The sequence below is a fragment of the Rhinopithecus roxellana genome, chromosome 3 (genome assembly GCF_007565055.1).
Source record: "Rhinopithecus roxellana isolate Shanxi Qingling chromosome 3, ASM756505v1, whole genome shotgun sequence".
NCBI classification, from domain to species: domain Eukaryota; kingdom Metazoa; phylum Chordata; class Mammalia; order Primates; family Cercopithecidae; genus Rhinopithecus; species Rhinopithecus roxellana.
The window spans coordinates 57,462,209-57,486,243 of NC_044551.1; the positions used below are offsets into that span (position 1 = coordinate 57,462,209).

General features: G+C 36.4%; 1 protein-coding gene across 1 annotated transcript in view; it reads left to right on the forward strand.

The window, feature by feature from the left end:
* Nucleotides 1-24,035, forward strand: part of RNF180 (ring finger protein 180) — a 233,701-nt gene that overhangs the window by 167,833 nt on the left and 41,833 nt on the right. The window contains exon 6 of the mRNA XM_030927936.1: nucleotides 10,949-11,174. Within this exon, the coding sequence (XP_030783796.1) occupies nucleotides 10,949-11,174 (226 nt within the window). The remainder of the gene's footprint in view (nucleotides 1-10,948; nucleotides 11,175-24,035) is intronic.

Here is a 24,035-nt window from a genome sequence, read left to right on the forward strand (position 1 = left end):
TTATTTACTGTTATTATTGATATTGACAATATTGCCAATTAAGTACTTACAAACTCTAATATAGTACCTAATAGATGTCTAGTGCTCAAATCTTCTTTGCTTTCCATCCCCTCATGTGTCAGTTTTTATTACACCTTTTGGTCTTAAGATCCCTTTACAATTTTAATTTTTTTGAGAGCCCAACAAACTTTTGTGTACATGGATTATAAATGTTTACCATATTAGAAATTGAAACTAAGAAAGATTTAAGATATTTATGCATTCATATAAAGATAATAAGCTATCGCATGTTGTATAACTACTCGAGAAGAATGCCATTGTTTTACATTTTTGCAAATCTCTTTAGAATTTGGCTTAATAGAAGACACATGTATTCTCATATCTGCTTCTACATGCAGTCTACTGCCACTTGTTGTTTTGGTTGAATTATGTCAAGAAAATCCAGCTAGACATGCAGTCAGAAAAGGGAATAGTAGTATAATAGCTTTTCAGGATAATTGTGGACATTTGTCTTTGATAATTACAGCAAAACTTGACAAGTAGTAGATTTTAAACGCTAGTTGCAATGTAGTCTTGACACCTGATAGGAACTTTAAATACTCTATTACATTAAAATCCATGGGTCTGTCTTTGCACTTTGAGTGGTTCATTTATCCATGCATGATTTTTGTAACGTCGTGTATTAGACATTTAGAAGATATTCGTTTACTGAATTATCTAACTCTTCTAAATGTTGACATATTTTATTATGCAATATCAAAAAGTATTTGTTAATATCACCACCAGTCTCTTAACAAAAGTCGTTAAGTATTGGGAAGCTGTAAGCAAAAGCAAATTTTACAAACTTCTGACTTTTGCTTGAAAGTTTAAATTTTGTGATTTTGATTGGCAGCAAATACTGTCAGTTGTTTCCCTTGGAGTGACAGATTTATTTTGTTCTTTTTTGTGAAATTGTCTACCAAATAACCAAATCTGAATAATCAGCTTGTCTGACAATTGTTTAAATGAAAATGGTGTTCTATGAAAAAAGAAGCTAATGCAGGAGTTTGAGACCAGCCTGACCAACATGGTGAAACCCCTTGTCTACTAAAAATACAAAATTAGCCAGGCATGGTAGTGCATGCCTGTAATCCCAGCTATTTGGGAGGCTGAGGTAGGAGAATTGCTTGAACTTGGGAGGCGGAGGTTGCAGTGAGCCAAGATCGTGCTGTTGCACTCCAGCCTGGGCAACAAGAGCGTAACTCTGTCTCAAAAAATAAATAAATAAATAAATGCTTTTACTCAAAATAACCGTTATGCTTTGGCATACAGCTGAACTGCTTTATGGTACTTCCCATTTCTGTCACTTGCATTATTAAAAGGGCAGAAAATAAAAATACAAATTAATATTTTTCCAGATTGATTATGGATATTCTTTATACCAATGAGCTTTTCTTTTTTTCCCACAACTCAGTAAAGTTTGGCCTGCTGCCTTGATTCACACTAAGGCACTAACAGTTTAACCCACTATTAGTTCTGCATCATCAGTACAATTGCCAACACAGTGAAAATGGCAAATAACATTTCAGTATATTATTTTGTTGTTTTTATTTTGTTTTTTGTTAGAGACAGGGTCTTGCTATGTTGCCTAGGCTGTAATCAAATTTCTGAGCTCAATCCTCTAGCCTCAACCTCCAGAATAGCTGAGATGGCAGGCACATGTCACTGTCCCCAGCTTTTAATATTATTATGAGAATACTTTTGCCCTCAGGAATCTGTGAATCACACTTAAGAATTGTTATCCTAAAGGACCCATTTTGCCCATTAAATATTTGTCTCCCACAAATACCCTATCATTTTATTTTGCTAGAGAGGAATGTGATTTAATAAGCTCACACAAAGATACTACAGAAACTGAGGTGTCCCTTTCTGGAAATGTTTGTACTGCAGAAGAGGTTTAATTACAGAGGACAATGTGCGGTCTGAGTGATATTTATTCATCCATGCACAATTTGTTGAGAACTTACTATGGTGTTGTAATACACTGTGATATTTAGGGTTTAAGGTAGTGACATTTTTGTGAAATTGTCCCTGCATTCTTCCGATTGCAACAGATACAAGATTTTGGATATGATATAGCTTAGGTCACGTATTTTTAACTATTAAACTCGAAATAAAAATATATAAATCAAACACAATTAATACTTAACCTAATATAATCTTTAAGTCTTGAATATATGAAATATAATTGTGTTGATGGAGAAGGCAGTTTGAATGCTTATCCTTTACTTCTATGGTATATTTCTGTAGTCCAAGAGAATATTGTTAAGTTTATTAATTTTGCACTGAAATATAGCTATGTCCCTCAATGTCTAAGGGGTATGCTTCCAGCAACCCTTCACACCCCATGGCAAATACTAAAATCCACACATACTTAAGTCCTACAATAGGCCCTGTTGGGACCCAGATATATGACAAAGTTAGCCCTTCATATCCACAGGTTTTACTTCTCATAAATACTGCATTTTAGATTCATGTTTGATGGCAGATGCAGAACCTGCAGACATGTAGGGCCAACTATATTTATTGAAAAAAATATGGATCCACATATAAGCATATCTACCCAGTTCAAACCCATGTCAACTATATATACGTGTGTGTGTGTGTGTACACACACATATACAGGCATACCTGAGAGCTATTGCTTTGGTTCCAGACCATCACAATAAAGCAAATATCTCAATAAAATGAGTTGCATGAGTTTTGTTTCCCAGTGCATGTTAAAAGTTATGTTATACTGTTCTGTAATCTGTTAAGTGTGCAGTAGTATTATGTGTAAAAAATGTATGTCTTAATTTAAAAATACTTTATTACTAAAATATATGATAGATACTAAGTGAGCACATGCTATTAGGAGAAGGGATGCCAACAGACTTGTTTGTCACAGGGTTGCTACAAACCTGTAATTTGTTTTTAAAGCAATATCTGCAAAATGCGATAAAACCAAGCATGATCAAGTGAGGTATATATATTTGTGTGTGTGGGTGTATGTATACATATATAGTGTGTGTGTGTATATATATACATATATCCACACACAGTAGTCCTGCCTTACCCACAGAGGATATGGTCTAAGACCCCCAGTGGATGCCTGAAGCAGCAGGTAGTACCAAACCCTATATATATACACACCTAACTTACCAAAAAAATTGTTGCTTAGCCTAGCCTACCTTAAATGTGCTCAGAACAGTTAGCCCACAGTTGGGCACAATCATCTAACACAAAGCCTATTTTATAATAAAGTGTTGACTATCTCATGTATTTATTAAATACCGCACTGAAAGTAAAAAAACAATGGATCGATGGGTGCTCAAAGTATGGTTTCTACTGAATGCATATAATTTTGACATCATCCTAAGTTGAACCATTTTCAGTTGGGCACCTTCTGTGCTGTGTGTACTGTATGTGTACTGTATTTTTTTTCTATATATACAACCTGTGATAAAGTTTAACTTACAAATTAGGCACAGTAAGAGGTTAACAATAGAAGAACAATTAACTATATTCTGTAATAAAAGTTATGGGAATGTGGCCTCCCTCTTCTATCTCAGAATATTTTATTATACCATACTCACCCTTCTTCTTATGATCTGTCAATCTGATAACTGAGACATGTATGAAATAACTAACAGGTGGGTAATGTATACAAAATGGATATACTGGACAAAGAAATGATTCACATCCTAGGTAGGATGGCAGATTTCATCATGTACCTAGAATGACACACAATTTAAAACATGAATTGCTTATTTCTGGAGTTTTCCATTTAATATTTTCAGGTGAAACTACAAATAAGGGGGAACAATTGTATATACACACATACATATATATATATAATACGACTAGGTGAAAATTTTCACTTACTTTATACAACTTTTTTAGACAATTTTTATTGAAAGCAAAGTGATACTTATTCTGTTTCTTTTCAACTGAGAGTTAAAAGTGGGATTATACAGTCATAGACTGGGTTAAGAAAATGTGGCACATATACACCATGGAATATTATGCAGCCATAAAAAAGGACGAGTTCATGTCCTTTGTAGGGACGTGGATGAAGCTGGAAACCATCATTCTCAGCAAACTATTGCAAGGACAAAAAAACCAAACACCGCATGTTCTCGCTCATAGGTGGGAATTGAATAATGAGAACACTTGGACACAGGAAGGGGAACATCACACACCAGGGCATGTCATGGGGTGAGGGGAGCAGGGAGGGATGGCATTAGGAGATATACCTAAGGTAAATGACGAGTTAATGGAGTTAATGGGTGCAGTACACCAACATGACACATGTATACATATGTAACAAGCCTGCACATTGTGCACATGTACCCTAGAACTTAAAGTATAATTAAAAAGAAAAAAAGAAAATTAAAAAAAAGTGGGATTATAGAAAAGGGTATATTTTAGAAATAATAAATGTATCATACTGCTGGGAAACAGCAATATACCATCAGTTGAACAGACTCAGGGATTTCTAGGCAGTAAGAAACAATTGTATTTGCATTTATTTAGAAAATGAAGCAAATTGATCTTTTAAATGCCCAAGGAAAAAAAAAACTGATGTAGAATTGAGAGTTCTCATCAGAGAGCTGGAATAATTTCAAGATCAAAAATCAATTAGGATACATGACATTATGCATTTGACAAAACCCATAGAATTGTACAACAAAAAGAGTGAGCCCTAATGTAAACTGTGGACTTCAGTTGTTAATAATGTATTAAAGTTCGTTCATCATTTGTAACAAATGTACCACAATAACGTGAGATGTTAAAAATAGGCAAAACTCTATGTATGTGCATGTGCGTGTGTAGAGAAAGCATATGGAAATTCTCCGTACTTTCTGCACAATTTTTCTGTGAACCTAAAACTTTTGTGTGAAAAAAAAAAAAAAATAAAACCTTTGTTCCTATAGAAAAGTTACCTTGAGGTTGAGTCCTCGGCCACATGCTTATAACGCATATACCACAATAAAGGATCCTAACATTTTGGACAATAAAGATTGTTCTTTATTTCATTTAAAAAATGTTATAAAAGACACCACTGAAAAAATTATTAAAATTTGATGTACTATACATTATACTATTGTGTTAATGTTTAATTTGCTGATTTTGAAAATTGTGATGTGCAGTGTGATTATATGAAATAATATGAACGAGAAAGAGAATACAATAAAGGCAAATGTTAACAATTGATGAACCTTAGTGTAAGGTAGGGTTCTTTATATTATTCTTTGTGCTTTGTGCTTTTTCTATAAACTTGAAATTATTTAGAAATACACTGTTTAAAAAATTTAAAATACTAATGTTTTTCAAAGTCTAGAGCTTTCCTCCTCCTATTGGGTGGGCTGGCTGAGGTCATAAGTACATCATGTACCCTGTGAGTAATGCAGAATATATGATTTAAGCTCCTAAGAGTATTATCCAGCTGAGGAAGAAGTGTTTCCTTTCAATAGGTGAGTGAGGAGTGGCATACAAGTTATAGGGATGCCTGGGGCCTTTTATTATGAAAACAAACTAGCAGCAGTCAAAACAAAACAAATATTATGTACAGTTGAATCTTTATTTTTACAAGATTTGGCAGGTGTCATAAGATCTAGAAGAGTGGGACTGTGGGGGAACTTTGTATTCATTAAAATGATCTGAAAATTGTTTAAAAAATCAGCCAGGTAGCAGGAATATAGGTAGTGATATGAATCATCAGTTTTCAACGTGTGAGCCAACAGCATCAGCATTACCTGGGAACCTATTAAAAATGCAAATTCTCAGGCCCCATCCCAGACCTACTGAAACAGAACCTCTAGGGATGGACCCAACATTATATAGTCTAACAAGCTTTCCAGCTGATTTTGATAGGCAGTAAAGGTTTAGAGCCACAGGTGTGAACATTACAATTGTTACTAGATAACCTGTTGAATAGTTGGCCTACTCTTGATCCTGCCCTTCCACTTCCCGTGTAAAGAATAGCTAGCTTTGACATTTACACTCTGGTAACACCGTGGGAACTCCTTCCTAAATTCAAGGACGTGCCTGGTTCTTGGAGCTGGAGGGAGAAGCAGAGTCTGGAAACAGATTAGTGGTGGGTACGGAAAGGCAGTTCTCATGAGTGAAGTAAATCCTTCACTCCCTAGGAAAACATTCTATATTTTAGCAATTGTGAGAATCCCGAGCCTGTATGCTTGCTTCCCACCCATATATACAAATGATACATGTTTATTGACATATCTCGTTCATTTAGGATTTGCAGTCAATTTCCTCTATTCAGAGTAGTGATCTCTTGCAGAAAAAGACCTACACAAGTGAGGGAATCTGTGTCAGCTACTTATACTAATAAACCTAATCCCTTGTATATAAAAATAAAGCAAATATCAATAATGTAAAAGAAGAAACAAAAAACATGACACAAGGAAAAACAGATCCAGAAAACAAAAGGGATATTATGAAAGCTCTAATTAAGGCCCAGCGTAATGGCTCACGCCTGTAATCCCAGCACTTTGGGAGGCTGAGGTGGGCGGATCATGAGGTCAGGAGTTTGAGACCATCCTGGCTAACATGGTGAAACCCTGTCTCTACTAAAAATACAAAAAATTAGCTGCGCATGGTGGCAGGCGCCTGTAGTCCCAGCCACTTGGGAGGCTGAGGCAGGAGAATGGCGGGAACCCGGGAGGTGGAGCTTGCAGTGAGCCGAGATTGAGCCACTGCACTCCAGCCTGAGGGACAGAGCAAGACTCCGTCTTAAAAAAAAAAAAAAAAAAAAAAAAAAAGAAGAAGAAAAAAATTAAAATTAAAATCATGAATGGGCAAAAGCTGGAAGCATTCCATTTGAAAACCGGCACAAGACAAGGATGCCCTCCTCTCACCACTCCTGTTCAACATAGTATTGGAAGTTCTGGCCAGGGCAATCAGGCAAGAGAAAAAAAAGGGGGGGGGGGCGGTATTCAGATAGGAAGAGAGGAAATCAAATTGTTGCTGTTGCAAATGACATGTTTATATATTCTATATTTAGAAATCTCCATAGTCTCAGCCCAAAACCTCCTTAAGCTGATAAGCAACTTCAGCAAACTCTCAGTATACAAAATCAATGTGTAAAAATCACAAGCATTCCTATACACCAACAATAGACAAACAGAGCCAAATCATGAATGAACTCCCATTCACAATTGCTACAAAGAGAATAAAATACCTAGGAATACAGCTAACAAGGGACGTGAAGGACCTCTTCAAGGAGAACTACAAACCACTGCTCAAGGAAATAAGAGGACACAAACAAGTAGAAAAACATTTCATCCTCATGGATAGGAAGAATCAGTATCATGAAAATGGCCATACTGCCCAAAGTAATTTATAGATTCTGTGCTATTCCCAAACTACCAGGGACATTTTTCACAGAATTAGAAAAAACTACTCTGAATTTCATATGGAACCAAAAAAGAGCCCATAGAGCCAAGACAATCCTAAGCTAAAAGAAGAAGACTGGAGGCATCACGCTACCTGACTTCAAACTACTACAAGGCTACAGTAACCAAAACAGCATAATACTAGTACCCAAACAGACATATAGACCAATGGAACAGAGACCTCAGAAATAACGCCACCCATCTACAACCATCTGATCTTCAACAAACCTGACAAAAACTAGCAATGGGGAAAGGACTCCCTATTTAATAAATGGTGCTTGGAAAACCAGCTAGTCATATGCAGAAAACAAACTGCACTCCTTCCTTACACCTTATAAAAAAATTAACTCAAGGTGGATTAAAGACTTAAATGTAAAACCCAAAACCACAAAAACCCTAGAAGAAAACTTAGGCAATACCATTCAGGACAAAGGCATGGGCAAAGATTTAATTATGAAAACGCCAAAAGCAAAAAAAAAAAAAAAAAAGAAAGAAAACGCCAAAAGCAATTGCAACAAAGGCTAAAATTGATAAAGAGGATCTAATTAAGCTAAAGAGCTTCTACATAGCAAAAGAAACTATAATCAGAGTGAACAGGCAAGCTACAGAATGGGATAAAATTTTTGCAATCTACCTATCTGACAATGGTTTAGTATCCAGAATCTATAAGAAACTTAAATTTACAAGAAAAAAACAACCCCATCAAAAAGTGGGCAAAAGATATGAACAGATACTTCTCACAATTTTATGCAGCCAACAAACATATGAAAACAAGCTCAACATCACTGATCATTAGAGAAATGCAAATCAAAACTACAATGAGATACCATCTCATGCGAGTCAGAATGGTGATTATTAAAAAGTCAAACAATAGATGCTGGTGAGGGTGTGGAGAAATAGGAATGCTTTTACACTGTTGGTGATATATATATATATATTCATCTGATATATATATCAGAATACTATTCAGCTAATAAAAGGAATGAAATAATGGCATTGTTAGCAACCTGGATAGAACTAGAGACCATTATTCTAAGTGAAGTAACTCAAGAATGGAAAACCAAACATTGTATGTTCTCACTCATAAGTGGGAGCTAAGCTATGAGGATGCAAAGGCATAAGAATGACACAATGGACTTTGGGGACCCAGGGGGAAAGGGGAAGGGAGTGAGGGATAAAATTGGATTCAGTGTGTACTGCTCAGGTGATGGGTGCACCAAAATCTCACAAATCAGCACTAAACAACTTACTCATGTAACCAAAACCACCTGTTCCCTCAAAACCTATGAAAATAAGTAAAGTAAACAAAATAAAGAGGACAATAAGGAATATGAAAAAGCATTATTAAATAAGCCAAAGAATGAAAATAAGCAGAAGAGTAAAATATAGTTAAAATGCGTAAATAACAGTTTTAAAGAACATGTTCCTGACAAGTAGACTGAGAGAGCAGTCTTTGTGTTTGGAGTTGAGAATATAAGGTCTTATTTAGAAGGAGGAGATTACAGATACTGAACTTCAACTATTTTTCTTAACAGTTAAGATTAATCTCAAGGATACAAATAGGATATAGGCTGGGTGTGGTGGCTCACGCCTGTAATCCCAGCACTTTGGGAGGCCAAGACAGGTGGATCACTTGAGCCCAGGAGTTCAAGACCAACCTGGCCAACATGGTGAAACCCTGTCTCTGCTAAAAATATAAAGAATAGCTGGGCACCATGCCGCATGCCTGTAATCTCAACTACTTGGGAGGCTGAGGCAGGAGAATCACTTGAACCCAGGAAGCAGAGGCTCAGTGTGCAGAGATCACGCCACTGCACTCCAGCCTGGGCGACAGAGCAGGATTCGGTGTCAAAATAATAATAATACAAATAGAATATAATAATAACAGTGAACACTCATAGTATGTTTTATATTATAAGCACTGTTTTAAATGCCAGGTTTGAGAAAAATGTTCTCAAGGCTTTAGCAAAAACTACAGAACCTGTAGAGAAAGAGCAGAAGGGATGGGGGAGGGTACAGAAGTATGGCCGTGGCTAACATTTTTTGATAATTAATTACTATATGCCAGGTATCATACTAAATGTATTACGTGGATTACCTCATTTACTCCTCACAGCAGTTTCACAAATAAGGAAATTGTGAGTTACAGGAATTCTGCTAACAGACCTTCTACTATTAATACTAACCTCTGAACTACCTCTTTCCTAACTACAGTAAATCCTCATTTATTTTGCTTAAAGCCACCATTTCCAAGAACCTACTGGTGATGTTTTAGGTGGATGCAAAGGTAATTGCAGTTTAGTAGCAAAAACCGCAATTACTTTACACCAACATAATATCAGTGACTTTAAGCGAAATAACACCACCAGTTTTACCGTAGGCTAATTGATATGAATAAAGAGTTCAATTTTTACAGCCTATTTCTGATCACAAAAGCATCACCAAACTTCTAAAGACCAAAATACCTCTAATATTAAATACTGAAATAAATGTGAGCTATATATGTATTAACAAAAGATGAATAAAAACAATATAATTACTGGAGCCTGTCCTGGCAGCTCAGGGTACAAGGCAGAAACCAGGCCTAGATGGGACACGATCCCTTCACAGGGCACACTCACACACACCAGCACTCACCCCAACTGGGACCATTTAGACACACCAGTGTACCTAACATGCACGTCTTTGGGATATAAGAGGAAACTGGATTACCCAGAGAAAACGCACACAAACACAGGGACAACATGCAAACTCCACACAGACAGAAACTCCACACAGACAGCAGCCCCAGCTGGAAATCAATTTTTTCTCATCATCGCTATAATAAGACAATGTTGAATGAAATGACATTATTAAGAACCTGCTGTACCTTTTTCCTAACAATTCCATTTGGGAAGGGAGAGAGGCTCATCATGTTTTCCCATAGCAAGGCTAATCCCATAATTACTCTCAGATTTGCTTTGCTTTCCTCCTGACACCACTTAGACTTTGACTCTTTCTTTGAGGTCCAGGAAGACACAAAATATAGAATAGAGAATGTTCCTTGCACAGTATGAGAATGAAGTATGACGCCTTCTGCCTTCACTTTTCATCATGCATGGATGCTCATATTAAAACTCTATAACCTTGTGACAACCAGCTAATTTGCTGTGGTAGGAATGGGGTAAATAGAGAATCTACATAATTCTGGGACTGGTACACCTAACACATATCTACTGTTGATTAAGCCAAAATACAGGTATACTTAATAGGTTTAGGTATATTAGGTTTAGGTATACTTTAACACTTAGCACTATGTCACAATACTAAAAAGAAAAGTAGGCTTCTGGGTTTTCATGTATATTTTTAGTTTCTTGACTTTGAAAGGTAGCATTTCTGTTACTTTGAGTATGTCACAAACAGATTATATGCTTCTCAAATATTTTCGTTCATTTTAACAAAATATAAAAGCCATCTTAAGGAAACCAATCTCACACTAAATTAAGAAAAAAAAGTTTTCTTGTGTTTTGCAGACTTTGAATAATGAGATGAGTACAGATGAAGACAATGAATATGCAGAAGAAAAGGATAGCTACATCTGTGCAGTGTGTCTGGATGTTTACTTCAACCCTTATATGTGTTACCCTTGCCACCACATCTTCTGTGAGCCCTGCTTACGGACTCTGGCCAAAGACAATCCTTCCAGCACTCCATGCCCATTGTGTCGGACAATTATTTCTAGAGTCTTTTTCCAGACAGGTAACTATTCTCTTTCATTAACATGATTGTCTGATTATTCTACCTCTTGGTTATAGTTCTAAAGGTACTTTATAAATTATTAAAAAGTTACTGATAAATCACATATACCATAACTTGTTATACTCCAGTTTATAAAACAGTGCTTACCCAACTTATAAAACTGTTAGAATCATAGATGAGAATAGATCCTTATCTCGAATTCCCTACTCTGCACTCAGATCCTTTCTAAAACACTGTAACTAGTTGTTCGGCCTTGGACATTTCTAGCGTTAAGGAAGTTCCATTTGAAGCAGTGCTGTTGATTATTTATTCCTCGTATCTGCCTTCCACTACCCCTTATTCTTTGGCTCTTGTTATTTCCTTTGGAGTCACAGAGAATAAATCCATAAATATCTAAGTACAATTATTACATCCTTCTCCCAAACGCAAAATTTTCTCAACCTTCTTAATGTTCTTAAGGTTAAGGTCCTTCTCTTTGGACAGGAAAAAAGTCAAATTGGAGCAATGACTTGTTGACCTAATTTTCATGTAAAGATGTAATACAAAATTTAAAACATTAATGAAGAGAAAATGAATGTGGAACATAGAGAATGACTAAGGGTAGAATGATAGAATACACTACTGTGTGCTAAATGTTAGGTGGGAAATTTTCTATCTTCACATTCTCCTCTCAGCCGTAAAGGAGCCAAATGAGGACCCGAGTATGTACTACATTAATAGTAAAACTGAAGAGAATAAATACATGGTGCATCTTTCTTCCCTCAAGGAAATCCAAGGACCCACCTGCATGGGAGAATCAGATTATTAAAGTAAGCTTTGACTGTTCTACCCATCCAGCTGCATGAAGGCTTGCAAACCTTTATAGGCTCAGTAATCAAACAAAGAAGAGAAACTAAAGCTGTGCCTCTCTGTTCTACCTAGTGCATGTAGACTGCAGCACAAAATTACTGCACTGAGCTTAGGCAAATCTAGAGCCAAAAGGACTTGCCAAGCACAGCGACTCTACCCCAGTCAAGAAATGTGGTCAGGACACCAGGCTGTCATCAGTCTCACCAGACAATTCATTTACTCCTTTCATAGGGAAGACCATAAAGGGTACAGAAAGGAAAGGATGCACTTCCATGAGAGGGTCAAACCTTACTGGAAGTTCTTCTCTGGCCTCTGGCTGGAATGTTGAGGTGTGGGAGAAAAGGGTTATTTTCTAATACCAGATCTCTTGCTGGGTCTTTTGGGGTGACAAAAAAGAGAAGCACCAGTGACACCATTTGGTCAATGTTATCTCTGGCCAGCTTTACAAGCAAACTAAAAACTTGTTTTGATAGGAAGCATCTAGGCAATATACAGTGTTTAGGCAGATGTTGTCCCTGCCTTCCATGATCTCACTTAACACTGGTAAGGGTTATAAAATTAATTTTCTTCAGGTCCTAAAACAGTAATGACTCAAGTTTTTCTTGGTTCATTTATTAAAACAAAAATTTCATATCTTCCTTTATTTTTAAAATCGGTTATTCTAAAATAAATCACATTGGGAATACTTACAGTCTTTTCCAATGTAGACTATATTTGGTTGTGTGCTGTCATTTAGAGGCTGATAGTAGGAATATTCTACTTACTTGTTTATACTCTACCTCAAAAGGATTTGAGGTGATTTTTAAAATACATTTAATGAAGTAGCAGGACAAGGGAATTACGAATTGAAATGGATTATAAAGATCAGGTGAGGGTAAGTAGACAGATACATAAGCATATGATCCTACGTAGTATTTTATTTTTAATGGCAAAAACCACAATTACTTTTGCACCAACCTAATACTACAATTAGATGAAGTATTTGCTTTTAAATTTGCTTTTTCTGATTGCCTAAAGCAAAATAAAAGTCAATATACAAAGGATTCTCAGGATCCGTGAAAAAAAAAAAAAAAGCATGCCAATACCTCAGGATAAGCAAAGGTTTTTCTGGCAATTGTCTTTAAACAAATTTTTTATGTTATTTCTCCTCTAGGGCATATTGGGAGAGAGACTAGGCAATGTCCTCAAAAACATCGTCAGAGCAAATGCACTGCCAGGTTTTCTGGTGTTTTATCTTATGGTATTTTGTTGGTAAAAAATGAGGCAATATCATAGTATAAATTAGGGAAAGTAACATTGTTAGTAACCAAAGAATGTGGTTTAGTTTTCTTATAAAAATAACTTAAAATTATATAGATAATACAGTTTCATTATAGGAAAATCAGAAAATATAAATAAAATTGTAAGCTCAAAATTAGCTGTATTTCTATCATTTAAAACTGATATCCTTCCAGAATATATTAGAATCAGATTATATTGTACATATGGTCTTTAAGCTATTGTGTTTGTTTAACTTAAAGTTCTTGTGATTATATTATGGCCCTGCTTAGCCAGCCTACTCTTTTGGGAAATTTAGTTTATTTATTTATATTTATTTACTGATATATGTGGATAAATATTTGAACACATTACAGAGTACTTCCTTGAGATGAATTTCCAGAAGTAGAAATAGTAGTTAAAGCCTGCATATTTTAAGGGTACATATACATTGCAAAATTATACTGAAATTATTGTAAGCAGAAGTGTGTGAGGGCTTGTTGTCTCTAGAGTCCTGACTATCCTAATTTTCCTTTTTAAATTTGTGACCGGATTTTTTATATTTGGTGTCAGCTTTTGTCATATATGGTAATAAATTTTCCTTTTTTGTCATTTGTACTTTAATTTTGTTTATGGTATTTTTTGAATGTGCAGGACTTCTCCATTTGTATGTAGAAGTGACCTTTGCCATGTAGTGATCTTTGCCTTTATTATTTATAATTTCAAAGTTAGTTTTAGGCCTTTCCTACTACAGAATTAATTAAACATTCTCTTTCCCTATATTTGTTTAAGGTTTCAGTTTGTCCTCATGTTCCCACATATAACTCCTGTCCATTTATTCTGGTGCATGGTTTGGTAAATAATAAAGTACATTTTTTTGATTCCTTAGGCATGTGTCCTGGCAACATTCATTGAACAATCTACTGTTACTATGATGACTGAATTGTATTTCTTTAAAAAGCAATTACAGTAATTTCTAAAATGCTCTTTAGCAGCTATTCTTTTCATCTTTATCTTGTCCTATACTTTTACTCCACTTGTATAATTATTCTAGCATTTGTGTTTTAATTGCTCACAAGTGAATTAAACTTAATTTGGGGATTATTGACATTTTAATTGACATTTTTATAATATTGAGTCATTGTTGTCATGGTATACCACCTCTCAATAAAGTTCCGAAATTTCTTTCCTAAAGACTCTGCACATTTATTAGTTTTGTACCTATATATTTTTGTTCTTGCTATTGTAAATGAGATTTTTTCCCCTCATTTAGTTTTTGCTTTTTTTGATATTTTAGGAAACTTAGTTTCCCAGTCTTAGGCTTTTCTTTTACCAGTCAGCTTACCCTGGGAGTTATTTATTAAATGAATTAATTAGTATGTCAGCTACCTCAGTTGTCACCATTCAAATTGTGTATAAACCAGGGACTGTTATTATCATGGGGCCTTTTTAAAGATTAAAGTGGTAAAGCTGTCATTTTCTAAAGATATGTGTGGAATAAGGGATTAGTTGTAACAGTTCTATTATAGTAGCTCAATGAATAGAAATATAATGAAGTTACTCCCACATTTACACCATTCAGTGTGCTTTAGAAAATTAATGACTTTAAAACTGAACTATAACAAACTAATTTCTTGTTTAAATTACTTTACACTGTTAGCTGTTGAGAAGTTGATGTGGGATAGGATATGTACAGAAAAGGGTAGAAACATTAATATCTATGTTTTTAATGGAAGTCAAGGTATACTGTTGAAAGTTGATTAAAAAAAATTCATAGTGTTCACTGTTGGTTGCTAATTAGTATGCATAACCTCCTCCTTTCTTCTCAACATAACCCTGAGTATTCAACTCTTCCAACACAGATCAGGTGGCTCTTGGTAGCAGACCCCATCCTCTGCTCCTTGGTAATCTATCCCCTTTGCCAATAATTGGTTCACAAATAGGCATGTGGTCCAGTTTGGGTCAATGAGATGAGAAGGTTTGTCTTTCCTTTTAAGACATGAAATGAAGAAACCATTTTCTCTCCCTTTGGACATAAACAAGAAGGTATATAACAGGGATAGTTACAAGTAGCTGTCTTATGAGACTTAGTACGAAGTCTTATGTTTGGATTGTAGAACTTAGGACAGACATGAACATGGGGTCTTGAAGACACTGTTGGACCAGTGATTCAGCCAAGTTTGAAGCACATGCTTTAATACATGAAATATTAAATTTGTTAATTAACTAAGTCAGTTTGAGTAAACTCGCATTAGTTTCAACCAAGAGCAACGTAACAGATAAAAGCATATCAATTATTTGATAGGTGAGAAGGGAGGAAGGTAGTTTAAAAAAACTTATATCCCCTTAGAACGACATTAATAATGAAGTTTATAAATGAAGAAATAATTCTGGATTGGTGCTATAAGAAGCTCAGTGGACACTTCCCCAGCAAAATCAGCATTTAACTGGTGAAAATAATTTTTTAAAAAACAGATTAGAAGTAATCCTAAAGACATACAGCAAATGAAGCATTTATTCAAAAATATCTACTAAAATCTACTGCTATTATAAGAATGAGAGCCTGTAGCATTTGAGACAGGACCAGCTTTCAAACCCATCACTGCTAGCTCAATGTGACAAAAGTTTAATTCAAGTGGGTACAACTAGGAAGATTGGGCTCCCTCCGTCCATTCTCCCACTCCCTAGTCTAGTGCTATAGTTTCACCACAGGGGAAGTAGACCACTGATATCACTTATCCTCTCAGCTTCATATTGCAGAAGCTGTATTCCAGGCAGGCACAGCCAAGAGCACTGGAGCTCCCTTTCCCACCTATCCTCCACTTGTAAGGTGGAAGTTCTACTCCAGGCACATGAGTCTTAGTATCCTGAGCCCTGAGCTCCCTCACCCCGGTTTGCTAATAGGGCAGAGGTTCCAAGCCAGGAGAGCCAAGCCAAACCAAAGAAGATCAGGAGCTACCATTCCTGCCCGGTGCCTTACTCATAGAGCAGGAGTGTTACACTGGGAGAAACAGACCACTGTCCCTATGCCCAGCTCTAGTGCAGTGATGCAGAGGTTCTGCCAAAGGGAGGAGACAGACTAAGAACAGAAAGCTCTGAAGCTCTATTTAAAGGAACTGATTTTAATTAGAACAGGATGTAGGGAAATTCTTGCCTATGAATTGTGTGTTGTTGAAAACAATGGAGTTTTTGATGATAAGCAATTTAGGGGAGACTGGTAGCTCTAATAGCAAAAAGCAAAATAATAAATAAACTAGAAGATAATCACAGAAAGAGACAGCTAAGAAGAGCCTTCCTAAGGTGCAGTAAACCTCAGACTGGCAGGACAGGGCTCCTGCCAAAGAGATGGACTTTAAATGAATCAGACTATATAGAGAGCAAGTTATGCCCCAGGGAATTGTTAGAAACAGTAGAGCAATCACCAAGCAATTAGTAGAATCTAACAGCTGAGTGTGATACTAATCAAGACAGTCCAGACAGAAGCTTAAAGGAGAGATTATGGAAAGAGACAGTCAAAGAACCTCACTAAAGCTATGTACAGTCATCCTTGGTGATCAGGGAGACTGATCACACATTCCTCAGTCTGTATTCTGGAGTATCATCAGAGGCTGCACACAGTAGGAGAAACAGACTTCCCTAAACTAATTCATCCAAGTTACCAAACATAAAGGAAAATAATTAAAACCTCCAGGAGGAGAGTCCAGAAAGAAGCCCATACATCTATGGTTAATTGACTTTTGACAAGAATTATAAGAATTAGCCTTTGTGTCATTTCAAAAAAATGGCACTGGGACAACTGGATACTCACATGTAAAAGAATGAATTTAGACCCCTACCTCGTGCCATGTATATGTTAACTCAACATAGAAAAAAGAACTAAATGTGAGAGTGGAAAATATAAAACTCTTAGAAGAAAACATACATATAGTTTTTTGTGAACTAGGATTAAGTAGCGGCTCCTTAGATATAAGACCTGATGTATGAACAGCCAAAGAAAAAATAGAGTTCAAAGTTGAAAACTTCCTTGCTTTAAAGAATTTATCAGGAAAGTAAAAAGACAACCATAGAATGAAAGGATATATTTGTAAATCATGTGTATGATAAGGATCTAGTATCTAGAATATATAAAGAACTCATAACTTAATAAAAAGACAAATAACCCAATTGAAAAATGGGCAAAAGAATTAAATAGACAGTTCTCCAAAGATGATTTAAAAATGGCCAATAAGCATGTGAAAAGATGCTCAACATCATTAGTCACTAGTGAAATGCAGATTAAAAGTATAATGAGATATCACTTCACACCCAGCAGCATGGCTACAGTCAGAAAGATAAAAACAAGTGTTGGTGAGGATGTGGAGAAATCGGTACTTCTGTATATTGCTGGCTGGAATTATAAAATGTTCAGTCACTTCAGAAAACAATAAATTTCAACATGGCAGATTCCAAGTACGCTTGTGGGTTGGGAAAGTTCTGGAGTGTCCCAAATTAACTAGAGTTTTTGTTGTTGTTTGTGGAAATGAGAAGCCTCCCAGTGTATGTAGAGCTGAGGAAGACCTTAGGATAGGTGGGACACTTCACATTCATTCACTGATAACCTCACATCTTTTCATACTTGGAGCTACCACATTTTAGATGTGGGCCTGTTCCAGGAGGTGCCGTGTGCTTCCCAAAAGAATCTGCAGGGCAAGGAAGGGGAAAAGGCATAATTTAGAAACGTGTTGTGGAATGGGGTTATCCAGATGAGGGGATCCTGCCCACAAAGACATCATTGTCTTGGGTTGAGAGGATCCATTATCTTTTCTTGTTGACTTTCTGACTGCAGCGTTCAAACCAAGCATGCCATTTCTCCCATTGTGTACTGACTCTGGAGGGCATTCCTATCCTCCTGCAGGCATTGCTACTAACAGACCCCATTTCAGCTGTTCAGATCCCAGTCCGTAGTCACATAGAAGATAGGAGTGTTTCATGGGTTGCAAAGGGAGCCACGGTCATTGCAACCTGCCTCCCCACAGTGAAATTTCTCACTGTCACCCCCATCCCATTCACAATACACCCATGCCTCAGCAAGGATGATTCCCTTTATTGTTAAATTATTTTCCTCCCTTAACCTCCCTCTCCCTTTAGACCATACACCACCCCCCAACACCAGTACTCATGGGCCTTAACATAGTGGAACCAGGTGCTGATGAGCAGATGTATGGGTGAACTCCACTGGACAAAGGAAAAGGAAATAGCTAATTCTCTACCTTGTCTATGGAAGTCCCAGACTAGGTATGGAAATTACATTTAACTAGGATTTTAAGTGATGGAACAGAAAAATACTGGGGATATTATGACTCTCATACTAATTGGAGCATGCTCCTAGCATCTAGACAGCAGGGTGGGGATGACATATCCTGCAGCACTTGGCCAGTCCCACACAATGAAGAATATCCTGAGTTCTGTCTGATGTTCTGATGTCCTGCTGGACATTATCCAAGATATACAACTCATTTGCAAGAATATCACGTGTCTCTTCTTATCCACTATGACAATTTATCATTTGTCTTGGTCTATTGTCCTTATTCCCATTAAGGCCATTTCACACTTTCTCTTATTTTATACCAGTAAGTCTGGTCTGTTAATTCTAATGCTAATAGTGGTTTTATTCTTGCCTCCGTATATACCTCTACTCTTCTTTTTTCTGTTCATCTTGTACTTTTAGTCTCTGTTTCTAAAAGCCATACTTGTCATGATACATTCTAGTGTAGTCATTCTTAAACTTACAGAATTGAATATTTTTAAAATAAAAAGGAATAGCAAAATAAGCATGGTAGTTAGAGCAGTGTTTCTCAAACATTTCTATACCACTTTTACAATTTTCACTAAATCCACATACCCTGTGATTTTTTTTAAATCTAAAGGTTTTCTTTATATCAACAGTTTTTTTCTTAAGTACTTATTTTAACTTCATCCTTAGCAATATATTTGTGAATTTATGGATTTGATATTTAGTTTATATATTTTTTCTAATATCTTAAGTAGGTAACTGAAAATTTTTAATATGTTCATTCAATTCAACCCAAAATTATCTCACATATTACTCGTGCTTTGCAAACCAATTTTTGAAACACACTGACTTATATACATGCAGGTTTCTCTCTAGGGAAAAAAAAAAAAAAAACCTGAAGACAGAAACACTTAAAACAATCCCTGGAGTTTAGGGATAAAGATAGAGGAGTAGAACAGATCATTGTATCATTTTTGTTTTTTTAAGCTGTACTGTACCACTTGATTTTTTTAAAAAAACCATCAGAATGAGTTACTTTTACCCTTTTAAAAAAGTAAATAAACCAAACTTGCAGCATTAAATGATGGTGGGCATAGAGGGTGAAGTCCTATGTCTTTTCACACAGAGCACAGAGAGAATCACGACTTGTTTGAAGCCAAGGATGGATTCAGTGATTACCTTTTGTGGAGCCACCAATATATCTCTATTCATAGCTTTCAAAAGACTTTTCCTAAACCCTTAAGCATAAATTTATATAAAAATAATTATAAGCATCATAAAAGTATAAAATAGCATTTTGTATCATAGTAAAAGCTCAATAAAGTTATAGTTTAATTGGGATTACTTTAATAGATTTCCTTATTTCTGTAACAGTGGGCAAACCAGTTATTCTCGGACACAGAAACAATTACTGAAATGATTTTTCAGTGCTCCAGAGCCATTAATGGACATCAGTAAGCACAAGGTAAACATAACTTCCTGGGGCAAAAAGCTTGGATAAATGTTCTAACGTAAGAAAGTTTTCTAATACTACAGATTTCTCCTAGGGGAAAGGGTTTAAAAATGATTGCAACAGCTTTTTATTCTAGTAAAAAAAAATTATACTGAATTATGAGTACCAAATATTGTACTACCAAAAACTAAATGGAATTAAGATGGACAAATTTTAACTAAGTCTTACTTAATAGAAACTCCTAAATACTAACATTTGCTAAGCATATGTTGCTTACTGTAATGACTTACATATTGTAAAATCTATAACTCCATTTTGACAAAGTGTCAGGTAAAGAAATTTTGTTTTTTTGTTTAATTTTGTCTGTTTTATATGGTTGTGTCATCAGGCTGCATATTCATCTGGAGATTGGGACTTCTCAGACTAGATTATAACCTTTTAACAGTTCACTAGGAAAAGATGAAAATCAGATTCAAATTTACTTTGTTTCATCCATGTTTCGGTGAATTCATTGAACCATCCTTGCATTTGTTACATAAATTCCACTTGGTCATGGTGTATCATCTTCTTGATGCGCTGTTGAAATCTGTTTGCTAGTACTTTGTTGAGGATTTTTGCATCTATTTTCATTAGGGTTGTTGGCCTTAAAACTTTTTCTGTTATTGTCTGGTCTGGTCTTTATTTTTTTTCCTTCTAATTTGGGATTTAGTTTGTTCTTGCTTTTCTAGTTTCTTGAGGTATATCATTAGGTCATTTATTTGAAATCTTTCTAGTGCTGTGATGTATGCATTTATTGCTATGAACTTGCCTCTTAATACTGCTTTTGCTGTGTCCTGTAGCTTTTGGCATATTATGTTTCTATTTTTCACTTGTTTCACATACTTTTAAAATTTAAATTTCTTTCTTTATAAGTTTGTCTTTCAGGAGCATATTGTTCAATGTCCACCTATTTGTATAGTTTCTAATGTTCCTCTTTTTGATGTCCAGTTTTATTCCATTGTGACCAAATCAGCTACTTGACATAACTTCAAGTTTCAAAATTTTGTTATACTTCTTTTGTTCTAACACATGGTCAACCCTAGAGAATGGTCCATGTGCTGATGAAACGAATGTGTAATCTACTGCTGATGGGTGACATGTTCTGTAAATGTCTGCTAAGTCCATTGGGTCTGTGGTGCAGCTTCAATCCAATGTTTGTTAATTTTCTGTCTAGATCTGTGCAGTGCTGGGAATGAGTTATTAAAGTCTCCAACTGTTATTGTATTGAGATCTATCTCTCTCTTTAGATCTAATAATACTTGCTTTTATCTGGGTGTTCCAGTGTTTGGGTACATTTTTATAATATTTATAATTATTATATTCTCGTGCTGAACTGATTCCTTTATTGTAATATCTCTGCTTTTCATCTTTTAACTTGAAGTCTGTTTTGTCTGATATATCTATTTCTGCTTACATTTGGTTTGTGTGGAATTTTTTTAAATTTATTTACTCTCAGTCTGTCTGTATCTACATGTGAGGTTAGTTTCTTGTATGCAGCATAGAGTTAGTTATTGGGGTTTTGTTTTATTTGGGTCCATTCAGCAAGTCTGTATCTTTTAAATGGGGATTTAATCCATGTACATTCAAAGTTATTACTGATAGGTGAAAACTTACTCCTGTCATTTTATTGACTTTTTTCTGGTTGTTTTGTATATCTTTTGTTCTATATTTCCTCTCCCATTGTTTATTTTTGTAGTTGGGTTTTTTTTTTAGTGAAAAGCTTTCTCTTCTCTTTCTTCTTTGTATTGATTCTACCAGTGAGTTTTATAGTTTCACATATTTTCATGATAGTTACTGTCTTTTCACTCCCAGATACTAGACTTTCTTGAGCATTCCTTGTGAGACCAGTCTAGTGGTGATGAATTTTCTTAGTTTTTGTTTGTCTGTGAACGATTTTGTTTCTGCCTGGACCTGGATGTCCATCTGTTTCCCAAGACTTGGGAAGTTTATTCTGTTATTTTATAAGTTTTCCTAATCTTTTTTCTCCTTCTGGAATGCCTATAGCACAAATATTTGCTCAGTTAATGTTGTCCCATAAATCCTTAGGCTTTCTTCGTTCCTTTTTCTATCTTTTCGTCTCCCTCTGTTATTACAAAAAAAAAAAAAAAAAAAAAAAAACTGTTTTCAAGTTCTGAAATTATTTATTCTGCTTGGTCTAGTCTCTTATTGAAGCTCTTTATTTTATTTTTATTTCATTCATTGAGTTCTTCATCTCTAGGATTTCTATTTAGTTCTTTAAAAATATTTATCTCTGTTGAATTTCTCATTCAAATCATGAGTTGTTTTCCTGATTTCATTGAATTTTTTTATCTGTATTCTCTTTTATCTCACTGAGTTTAAGATTGTTATTTCGATTTATTTTTCTGGCATTTCATATATTTCCTTATGATTTGATCTCTTACTGGAGAATTATAATTTTCCTTTGGAGGTGACATGTTTCTTTACTTTTTCATGGTTGATGTTTCTCTACATCAGTTCTAATCATCTGGTGGAAAATTAGCCTCTTTCAGTTTTTTGGAATAGGTTTTATATGGAAAGACTTACTTTTATCAATGGTCTTGGGGTGTCAGTTTGATGGGGTACATTGGCTTTGGTTCTAGGTGGATACAGTTGTCTTCATATAGTTTCTTCAACTGTAATCCACACTAGTTGGGTTTGTGAGTTACTCACTGGCCTATTTGTGGTGATGGTGTTGCAGCTTTGCCAGGGGTGGACTCACTGGGCTGTTTCTCAGGACTAGGTCATGTGTGTACACACAATGAGTCAGCCAATTTGGAGTCTGGCTTACTGGGGTTTGTGTCACAGTGCTGTTACTCTGGCTGGGAGCATGGGCATGCAGTTGCACAGCCATCCTGGGGATGTGCCTACCAGGAGCAGCTCATGGGGCTGTTTCTAATGCCTGGGAGGCAGGCGTACAGTGACTCAGCTATCCTAGAGACATGTCTGCCAGGGACTTCCCATCATACTATTTCTCAGGCCTACAACATGGGCACAAGGTGGCTCAGATGACCTGGGGTGTACACACTGGGGGCGACCCACAGGATGTTTCTCAGGCCCAGGACACAGCTGTATGGCTGTTCAACTGGCCTACAGGTGATTCTGAGGGGTGGGGAGCGGCCCATGGGGCTGTTTTGTAGACCTGGAATGCAAGCCCGGGGTTGTTTAATATGCCTGGGTGCATGCTCACCAGAGGCTCCCTACATGGCTATTTCTTGATCCTGAGACATGGGTGCATAGCTGCTCAGCCAGCCTTTGGGCATGTCCGCCAGGGATGTAGGTATGAGGCTGCATAGTTAGCTCAGGGGCATGCCTCCCTAGGACAGCCTGCAGGCCTGTTTCTTAGGCCCATATTAGGGGTACAGGACCATTGGGGGCATGCCAGGCTATGCTTCAGGTAACGGGTGCTATATGGCTGCTTCTCAGGTCCTGAGCATGGTTGCGTAGCCCTTCTGCTGGCCCAGAGGTGTATCTGCTGCTTGGAGGCTCAGGAGGTCTCTTCTGCTTCGGGGAAGACATGCAGTAGTTTGGCCAGCTCAAGGGCAGGTTTCCCTGGATGGAACTGGCAGACTCTTTCTCCAGCTGAAAATGTGACAACAGGGGTTGATTTGCCTACTATGCTTATTCAGAGTCACAGCCAATTCATGCCGCTGGAATTGTGGCTTTCAGCCACCTGTGTAGGCTTTGTATAATGAAGATGGGGCCCCAATGCTGGAGAGATAGATGCAGAGGCTACTGGCTCCCAGAGTAGTATACTCCAGAGGCAGCTCTCATCTCAAGATGATACCATGCTGCAGCAGCTTGGCTCACAGGGGGTTGGTAGGAGTGGAGCATGCACCCTTTGTTCTCCTAATCTTGGGCAATGCAGCTGCATAAATTACTGGAAGCTTTCCAAATTGGGATCAGGGCTTACAAGGACTATGGAATTCTCCTATTATAAGGACTGATAGGTGTTTGTCAGGGAGACAAGGGTCAGGGAATGATCTTTGGCTCC